The sequence below is a fragment of the Ammospiza caudacuta genome, chromosome 4 (assembly GCF_027887145.1).
Source record: "Ammospiza caudacuta isolate bAmmCau1 chromosome 4, bAmmCau1.pri, whole genome shotgun sequence".
Taxonomy (NCBI): Eukaryota; Metazoa; Chordata; class Aves; order Passeriformes; family Passerellidae; genus Ammospiza; species Ammospiza caudacuta.
In genome coordinates, this window is record NC_080596.1 from 25,711,919 (window position 1) to 25,722,397 (window position 10,479).

Consider the following 10,479-nt stretch of genomic DNA (forward strand, 5'->3'; position numbering starts at 1 on the left):
CCCACCTGGCGAAGGCGAGGCGGGCCGGCGGGGGGCGAGGGGCCGCCTCCCGGCGCGGGGGGCGCGGGCGAAGCCATCTTCGGCTCCTTCCCGCCGCCGCCCGCCTCCTCTCAGCCCCCCGCGGCCGCCACCATGCCGGGGACCCGCGGGTGACCTTGGCGGCCGCTGCAGCCGTGGGTGGGGGCGCGGGGGGTGCGGGAGGCAGCGGCCGCGCTGCCGATGGATGAGCTCACGGACACATCGGCGGCTGCCGGCGGGCGGCGCGGGCGGAGGACCCGCCTCGTCCCCCCCCTCCCCCGACACACACACACACCCCCGGTACACCCCACCCGCGATCACACCCCCCCACACACACATAAGGCTCCTGCACGGCACCCCTCCCGTGCTGAGCCCGGGGGTCTTTTGTTTTAAATGACAGCGGAGTGCTGCACTTTCCCCCTTCGACTCCAAGTGTCAAAACGCAGGGATACACCCGGGTCTAGAGAAACGCGGGTATCCCACAGCTGTGCTTGTCCTCATATCCCACCCTCCGCTCGCAGGGTTTTAAATCCCCGAGTGCCCTTCGGACGTCATCTGGAGGATAATGAACGAGGGGGAATTCTTCCCTGTTGCCTACATTCAAATCTTTTAAGGCCAGGGGGAACCCTATAATCAGAGAGCCTTATCTCCCACATATGACAAGAATTTCTGGGAAGACAATTTCCCTCGAAAACAAACCCCCGAACCCTCGAACAGCTGGTGAAGCTACAATATGCACACCAGGAAAGCGATTTAAAATAACAAAGTTAAGATAAATTCACTATCCCTAGGCAAGTGGTTCCAATGACTAAGGACACTAATTTAGCCCCAAATTTTGACCACGGGAGCTCACTACACTCCTGCCTTCCTTTTTGCCCGAGAAAACCTTCACTCACTCACATTTAAATGTGGCACCGTGTCACAAATCCTCAACAAAATCCCTGTCTCCTTAACAGAGCAATCTGCTATTAAAACAAATGATCCCCTTATTCAGCAGAGAATGAATTTGCTGCTTCACTCAAGTTCCTTTCCAAAAATAACTCGTTCTTTAGCACGAGGTGTTGGAAAGCTGCATTTATTCCTCTGCAAAAGTGGTACGGATGCCGTGTCCCAGCCTGTCATCCCATCAGCCTTCCCGGATCCCGGTGCCATCAGCTCAAAGTAGCCCTGGGAAGCACAGGCTCCAAAGTCACCATGATTTCCAGCGCATTAGGGAGATGCTAAATTTATTCCAACCTGCTAATTACTTTAACAACGACTTAGTCGCGTTTGCGTGGGGATTCAGCCAATACCTTTAAGTCCCACCTCCGGCTACGTGTCCCTACATCCATCCCCTGCTGACGCCTTGGCAGCCTTTTGTAACACCTGGCATGTCTTTGGCTGAACAGGAGCCACCGGCTGTGGGAAGGGAAAGCACCGGTATTCCTCACTTGTGGAACGCTGCAGGTGTAGAGGACACTTCTCCAAAACCATCTAAAAGCAAGGTTTCACCTGCTTGCCTTGTATCTCCTCCTCAGATCCCGCCACAATGCCTTGTGCATAACCCACAGGTTTATTCCTGGGAAGTACCAGCACATCTCCAGTGTGCTCCAGGCTGGCAAGAGAGCTCCAGGGCCACAGATAGACTGGATGGATCTGGATGACAAAGAAGGCTGAGAAGCCATAAAAACCAGTAATACGTGATGGGAATTGGAGACTTGGTTATCAAGAAGGGTGGAGCAGAGGGAGCGAGTTGAAAACCAAGCCCCTGGTGAGAGGAAAGCAATTTGGCCATGACCACGTGTCCTGTATTTTAATATTTTGTTGGAGGATGTCTCCCAGGGAAGCTTGGAATACTGTTCCTGCTCACACTCAGAACTGGGTTTCCCTTCTGGTTTCTTCCAGATCAATTTTACCACTTACTTCCAAAAAAATCAGGTTTTGTTGCTCCTTTCTTATCTCCCAAGCCTTTACCAGGTGACGGGCTTTCCTTACCTGTGCACTCAAGTACAACTCATTCTAAGAATGAGCTGCTGGGGAAGAAATCAAGGACATAATAAAACTCCCAGGGGCTCCTAGGAGGGTAATCTTGTCAAGAAAGGCTCCCCGTGGTTCCCAACATTCCAAACAGAACACCCTTTTCCACCGCTGGTCTAGCTTAATGTTCTCACATTAGAGGTACAAAAATGGGCCAAAATTGAGAGGGAGATATTCAGAAGAAAAAAAGCAGCTCCAGTTCTGAATGCCCCCAGCAGGGACAGATGATCCCATCTCCTGTCACCACCAAGGCTGTTGAATGCCATGTTTCCAAGGTCCTTAGCTTTGGCTTTAGCCACAGCTCCGTGCCAGCAGGATGGCACAGGGAGAGGAGCAGAAAGGGAACTAGAAGTTAAAAATATGACTGAAAATAAGTCGCATTGCAGAGTGGCTGTAATTTTCAGGACAGCCTAAAGGACTTGGATGACCAATTCCTACTTAATTGGGCATTATAATTTCCTAGGCATCCTTGAAAACCTCTGCCAAGACTTGTGAACAGTTCATTTCCATGTTCAGCTTTGGGGAGCAGCCCATTTTCTCCCAACACCCAGTACAAGCTTAACCTTAATGAAGAAAACAATTTTTCTGCTCCAAGAATTGAGGTTTTGTGATGAGGACATCTCTTTCCAAGCCACCGTTGTATCCTTGAGGAGATTGTTTCTATATTTTGATATTAACTCCAATATTGTTCCATTTCTCATATATATCTGCAGGTCCCGGGTTAAACTTCATTCCTGTGCACAGCCTGCTAACAGACCTCCAGCCTTGTTCCCACCAATTACTCTCCCCTGTGCCTGGAGTTAGAATCCCAGCCTGGGCACAGCTTTGCCCTTTCGCCTACTTTTCCACTTGGGCAGTGATTTTACACGCCACTTCCTTTTGGATGAATTTCAGATTCACGGAACTGGTTTTTTCGCTGAAATATCCCTAGTATCAGGCTTTAAGCACTCTACTGTGATCGGCGTTTTCCCGAGGGATGCTATCCCCGGGCATAAATTCCTGGGGCCAGGTTACTCAGCCTCCTGACTCTGTACCTCACATAAGGACCAGGAGTTCCTCCCTGCTGATGCCGTTGGGGGCGGGCAATAGTCCGGTATCAGAACAATTAGCAGGGAATTAACAGCGAGATAACAGATAAAGGAGCTCGACCTCCCCAATGCCAATCCCGAGTGAGGGGAACGATGCTGTGTAGTACATCTTCAATATTTGAGTGCATCATCTTCAAAATCTGAGCGCTGCAGCAAGCAGCATGGCTGCTCCTCTTTGTCATGCCTCTATTGCTCTTTCATTTTACAGCAACAGCCCCTTTGGGTAAGGGCCTTCCACTGACTTTGCTAAACGTGACAGGCCAAAAGCTGAGCAGAATTCTCATCTATAATCACCCAGTTCTGTTCAAAACCACCAATCCATGCTTCCCAGATGTTTGCCAGCAGCCAGGCTGCGGGATGTGTGTGGCTGCCGCCTGGCAGCTCTGCAGCACGGGCACGCAGTGCGATGCTCCGCCGGGGGAAAGCAGCCGGAGCGGCGCGGTGGAGAGGAGAGCAGCCTGCAGCCAGGTCTGCACACAAAGCGGGGGCACCATGGAAACTGCCGCAGAACAAAGGCGCCGCAGGGGGGGTCGGGGCGGCGAGCCGTGCCACGACCTGCCAGCAATGTCCGAAACACTCCTCTGTGCCTGCTACCTTCACCTCCCAGAGCTGCAGCCCCCGCCACGCAGCGCTGAACTGGGGCTGCCCAGGGAGCGCAGCGGGCTCTGGGATTCGCTTCCTCACCTCTGAAAGAAAATTAGGAATCGTGACAGGCAGATTCCGCAGAGGACTGTGTTTTCCATCACCAAGGTGATGATGTAAAGTAGGGCAGCCCGCAGGGAATACACAGAAAAAGCATTTACTCTCCGGTAAGGACTGGAAAAGAGCCTACTAGAAGGGATAATAAGCAGGACTTAAAAGACATACTTTGCCCTCCAGAGGCTCAGGAGCTATTTCAGGGAACTTTCAGCATCTGTTTTTTCCCTTTTTCCCCCCCTCCCCCGTATTCCAAGTGCCAACTGCTGGAGATGTGTGCTGAGTTCAAGGAAACCTCAGTCCCACTGGGTATATGGCTGCTCTGATTTGTTCTTCGTTTGAACATCTGCTGCTAGCCAAATCTTCATCTCATTTGCTTTAAGACAAGTGCATGGAGTGATACCAGCACATTGCAGCTAAGGGAGTCCCCACTGCATGCTTTTCCTCTAGTGGTCGTACTGTACAGCAGGATTCAGACTGTAGCAGGGGGAAGCTGACACATCCAGCTCAACATCTATCCATCTTCCTCTAGTTCAGGAAGAGCTGAAACACGATTTTGGTCTGGAAATCCTGATGGATAACAACAGTTTTTACTCCTAGGATGGAGTGGTATTTACAGATCTAGTGGGCTTTCCCCCACATCACATTTGTGTGCCCCTGACAAGCACCAGGAAATAACCCTTAGCAATTCCCACACTGCCTGTAATGATGTTGAAAAACCACAGCATGACATTGCCAGTTCTTTTTCCTCTCCAGTGGCTCCGAGTCTCAGTGACAGATGAATACAAAACAGATGGGATGGTGGCAGAACCTCATCAGATGGACCTGATGGGCCTCAAACTGCCCATGCAATTGCATAGATTAGTGTCACATTATGCTGGGCTTTGTACTTTGATATTGAAAGCCACAGACTGGCTTTAGCCTTTTATCTTCTCCTGTCCAAATGTTGAGATCCTCCTTCTGATTTTGATATTATGCACAAGATAGATTTTAGAAGCTGCATCTATTCTTGTGTGCATCGACTTTCTGTGCTAACCTTTGAAATAGCAAAAGAGGCTCTTGTGCTGCAAGAAAAGGCTTCTTGAACTGCTGCACTTAAAAAATCAGACCAAAAAACTCTAAGCAAATATTTGGTCTCACTAGATTTTTGTCATGCATGCTTCTCAGATTACTATCATTGCATCTAATTATTAAATAGCCATATTAATTGGAAATATCTGTATTTGGCCACATCAACAAACGTGACAAGGCCACTCAGCCCGAGAGATCCCTGTGAGCTGTACTGTGAGCAGCTACAGCAGAGCCATGTCACTGAAAAATAACATCTCTCTGTGACACAATTGCTCCTTGCCTTTTGCACAGCAGACAGGGGATGTTCCCAAGGGACACTCACTGCAGGCACACCATGGAGCCAGCTTGCTGAGACCAAGAACATCAGTCAGACTCTCAGTGATCCGTGGCCACGTGTGCAGCCCCCTGCAGAAGGGTCTGTCCTGCCTCTGCACAGAGCCACCATCATGTCCTTGTCAGGAAACACTGTGGCATGCTAGGAGAGGTGAAGAACAAAAACCTGAGAAGCCCATTTCATTGGGAAGCAGAGCTGCTTGGTCAAGCTGGCGTTGGAGGGGTCTGGCAGGTCAGCTCCTCCCGGGAGGTTTCCAGTCGAGCTTTAGGCATGATGCAAACCCCAGGAGAACAGCTCCCCTGTGGCACCTTGTCACTTCTCATCCCCATCACAGCTAAAGCCAGACAGTGCTGAGACACAAAGGAAAAAAATGGTTTTAAAATTAACCCTCTGATCATGGGTCAGGACCTCTCTGGATGAGGCAGCCACGGAGGTTTGGAAAGGCCAAAATCAGAATCACTGTGGTGAGACAGGTTGATGAACATCTGCCCACACAGCAGGACACACTGTCTGCCATCCAGCAGCCTTCCCACCAGGAGAGTGCAGAGAGAACATTTTCTGGGCAAGCTGTCTCCTCCCAGTGCAGGATGCCAGCTCCCCTTGTCCCTGCCTCATCCACCACCAGCTTCAACAGGAATAGCTCCATTTCCCCCCATGAAGTGCCACCTCACATCCAAAGGACAAGTTATCCTCTCCATATATCATGTGACCACACTCAGCATTAGCTCTCACAGCCATACCTTCACATTGTGGAAGTTCCAGCCACCTCTTTCCAATAAGAACTCCTCAGGAAGTTTCCCAAGGAAGGGCTCTCTCTTCTGCATGCACCACTTCCCTACCAGTTGCTTTGATCCATTTGAATTTCCCTTAAAATTGTTGCTTTTGCACAACAAAAGAAGCTATACATATATAATTATATACACATAATTGAGGACAAAATAAATAAGAAGTTCCCAACCAACAATATAAGACAATAGATGTTAAAAAGAGTGGGCCACACTGTAAAGGCAAGATTCCAACCCAGCAACAAGCTCCATGCCCACGGTAAAACACTTGGACAACAAATGGGCTGTAAAATACAGCACAGGTGTGGTAATGAGGGCACCTGAACCAGGGGATATGGTGCCAAATTCGGGCTTAAAAGCTGCAAAGTGGCTCTGGGTGTGTTTCCCTGCTGGCAGCTGCAGATGACCAGCTCTCTGCTGCAGCTGTACCTATATTTAGTTGTACTGAGGCCAAGAGGTGGCCATAGAAATACATCTCTAGCTGCAGACTAAACCCAGTCAGGATACGCAGCTGCATCTTGCAACACCCAAACAATTTTCAATATTTTGCCCTGAGTATAAGCACGTTTCCATCAGAGGAAGAGCGTGCAAAAGGACAAGGATCAGAGCTGGAGAGTTTCAGACATGCTGATGGGTAAGGAGGCAATGAGATGGGAATTGGAGGGAAAGAGGTTCACATTCCATCTTTATTTTTTCAGAATACTGACTGTGTCTTTTCCACAGTTCTGCTCTTACGACAAAAATTACTTTGGTGCCTGAACCAACAGGTCAAGTACACTTTGTATTTGCAGTTGTGGAAAAGGCTTTATAGGCTAAACCTTGCAAGGATTTACCTATTGAGGCACCAGATCTGAGAGACTGGCTCTATCCCAAAAATATTCACTGAACCAATATTGTACAACGTACTGCTTTTTGTAACAGAATGTTTCTGTGTGTAACAAGCAGCAGAAAGAGAAGCACCAGCCACAGTGGGGGAAAACAAACCAAAACAAAGAAGATTGCATAAGGCACGGAGGTAAAAAGGTGTTGAACCACATCTGCTCCATACCTCATTCAGGGGGTAGGAGAAATGGAGCATTCTTCTTGCCCGAAATAAAAGTACACAGCTTCATCTAGACAGTCCAGCTGTTCCCGGCACTGTTTGTGCCTCCAGCCCAGGACAGCTGGAGCAGCTTTGCCCTCTGCTGGTCCCGGGAGGGCTCTCAGCCCAGCCCAGCCCAGGCAGCAGCCTCCCTGTCCCATGGACACCTCCTGGGGATGTCACCCTCACCCCCGGCCTTCCCAGGCCCAGAATTAAATACAGCGCAGGACTTGAGGAGTTGACAGCTTAGTCAGGGTAGCAACACCAGAGAGGGAATGAAAAGTCTGGGAAAAAGAATTTTAAAAACCCAAGAAATTAAATATGATGGAGCAGAAGTCCCTGCTCCAGTCCAGAATGGTAAAAGGGGCAGTCAACGGCCCTAATTAAATCACACCACACTAGAAGGCATTTCCCATCAGACTCCTCACTGCATTCCAAGTGCTTTCTTTCACATAAATCACCAGGATTGCACACCACAAGGAAACATTTGGAAACAGCATTCCTGGCAGCCAGCTGCCTCCAAGGGTGCACAGCGCCAGGAGAGAGAGACCCCAGGTAGCCCCTCTGCCCATAGAGACACCACTCACTCCCAAGTGCCAGAACTGGTTTGTCCCTTCCCTTCACCCCTGTCCCACTTGTTTTGCCTCTTGAGGAGTTTGTTTGGTTGCACTCAAAATGCCACAAGGCTAGAAAAGCACAGCAGTGTTTGTCCGGCACAAACCCAGTCACCCTGGCAACGGGCAGCAAAGCTTTCCCAGCCTCTCCTGCTCCGTTTTCTCCCGGTTTTTGCCGGCACTGGTGTGACTCGAGTGACAGCTAGGAGTGCCAAGTATGCCGTCAGCACCATCCCAGCAAGGGCAGGGATGAATGCAAGAGCTGGCCTGGCTCTGCTGGAAGCCAAGGGACACTTGTGTGCTGCCAAGCCCCTGGGAGCTGGCAGCTCCCTAACACCCTCCACAGCAGAGCCATCCCCTGTAGGAAAGGTAACTGCATCACTTACTGCCTCACTCAGGCAGTCTCAAAGTCACCCAAGCATAGCTGATCTAATTATTTTTGCAGCCCTGTGCAGCATTATTGCCATGATTTAATCCTGCCCGGGATCATTAGACACCGTGGTACCGTTAAGAAAGCAATTATGACACTGACCCATGTTTTCAGGGAGCTGGGCAGGCAAGTGCCTTTGTCATCTATCAGAAGGTAATTTTCTAATGTGATTTAGAGCCTCTCTAGAAGAAGATAATGTACTTACCTGCTGCCTTTCAAGGATGCCTTCAATTCTGAATTAAACTAGGGTACAGTGAATATCTTAGGGGGAAAAATCTCCCAAAACATAAGTGTTAGCTGTGTAAAATAAAGCAGGCAGAACAGGTTTGCTCCAGGTAGGATGAGGACAGTCAAAAAAATATTAACCAAAAGTTCAAAATCAAGTGTAAAAAGGCTTTTGCACATTGCAGGGACAGTGGAGTGGGATACTATGCTGAGTGGGGGCACTGAATACTGAAAAACAGGAGGTCCAGTCATCCTGGAGTATCAGGCATGTGTTCCACTAGAACCAGTCCTGCTGCTGCCATGCACAGCCTGCAACTCATGGAAGAGAGGTAAAAATATGAGTGCTAAAAATAATTTCAGCTTCAGCCCCGTGCTGGGTCGCAAAGAGCAGAATCAATGCTGGGTTCTGCTCCAGGCAGATGGATGGCAATGGAATGATGCTATTCAAAACACTCAGTCCAGGGAGACAGAAAAATCAGCAACAACAAAGGAGCACTCCAAGGTTAACAACTCCTACCGTTTTACAGTGTCACCCTGAATTTCTAAATTAAATGTACTTATTGGGGGAAAAGAAAGGAAAATGTCAGTGTAGGAAGCTCCTAGAGGTCAAACAGAAGTTGCTTTAGGGATGCAATTCTTGGGCTGGTAAAACTCAGCCAGATGGGGAAAGACAGCAGCAGCAATTAATTGCCATTTGTACTTAAAAGAAAAATACACAAACCATTCGGGCACACCTGAGAATCCAAGCTTCTTTTGTAAAAACATCTAGGTCATCCTCTCCATTCCTGACTTCTGAATTAAGTGGCAAAAATTCTGTTATTAACTCCTTGAAGAAGCATTAAACACCAACTGGCCTTCCCTGCTGGAGCAGATTGCTGCACTAGTTTGGAAAAGGAGAAAAAGAAAATTGATGTTTAAGTGTAAGGAATTAACCTGCATAAATATGGAAAGAAACAGAAGGGTGACTTTTATGTGCTCAAGTTAGGAATTATTAATAAATGAGCAAAACTCCCAAACTCACACTTTTGCAGTTCTGTTCCACTCTCCACCAAACATAAAACGTCTGAATCATTTATGACCTAAATTATTTATAACACAGATATATTTTTGACTTAAATTAATTTCAGCAGCAAAATCCCAAGCATTTTACCCAGGGTAGGCTGTGGGGTAAATTTTTTCCCTTCGCATTACAAAGGGAAAAAGGGAAAAAAACCCCTCCTGTCTTTCAGGCTGGATGCTTAGAAGACATTAATTGATCAAGTGTTTTCAGAGTTGGGTATGAAAACTCCTCTCTGCCATGTTACACAACTTCGCACCTACCCAGGAAGAGAGGAGTTAAAGATCTGATAATAATAAATTCAAAATGCTGCAATTGGACTAAACAGGAATACTGCAGGAGTGCCTGGAATACAGGTGAGCTCCTGCTCTTCCCCTGCAGCCCTCTGGGAGGAATCCTCACACACCATTTCCAAGAACCACCAGCAAGCTCTTCCCCTCCAGGCCCAAAGCTGATCCCTTCTCTGGCCTCTTGCTATCTTCAGTCTGATCACTGCTATTCTCTCTCCATTCAGACTCAGCCAAGCAGAAGTGAAACCTTGTGGAGAATTCCAGTTTCAGGTTTGATTTTCCTCTTTTTCAGATTGCTGGTCCTCCATGAAATACCTTAAAGCCATTAAAATCATCATCCTAACTTGTGAATTATACAACTTGAACACTTATCTACAAGTGAGTAACAAGATGGAGATGTACCAAACACACTCTTATTTCTTCTTCTGAAGATTCCTCTAAAAAATAAAAAAGTCTAAATTCAGTTTAGTGTGTATTTATACAAGTAAATTTCCTTCCAAACTCCTCAATGGCAGATTTCCTGCCACCCCTACCACTTGAAAATAACAGAAAATTATTTTCCTCAATTTTCAAACCAGCTAGATGGACTAAAAGGAGGCCTAGAGAGGTTTATGTAGCATTTACCACTTTTATTATTTATAGTCTCATAAAAAGCAAATGGAAGAATTAGAGATACACAATTGAAATTCTCAAGCATTTTATTTTATAACCTAGTGTATAAAACATACAAAAAAACCAAAACAAAACCAAAACAAACAAACAAACAAACAAACA

The 10,479-nt window shown here is 47.7% G+C and overlaps 1 protein-coding gene across 1 annotated transcript in view; it reads right to left on the bottom strand.

The window, feature by feature from the left end:
- Nucleotides 1-184, bottom strand: part of ANK2 (ankyrin 2) — a 275,986-nt gene extending 275,802 nt beyond the window's left edge. Inside the window, exon 1 of the mRNA XM_058804381.1 lies at nucleotides 6-184. Within this exon, the coding sequence (XP_058660364.1) occupies nucleotides 6-77 (72 nt within the window). The 5' untranslated portion in view covers nucleotides 78-184. The remainder of the gene's footprint in view (nucleotides 1-5) is intronic.
- Nucleotides 185-10,479: the final 10,295 nt, after the last annotated feature.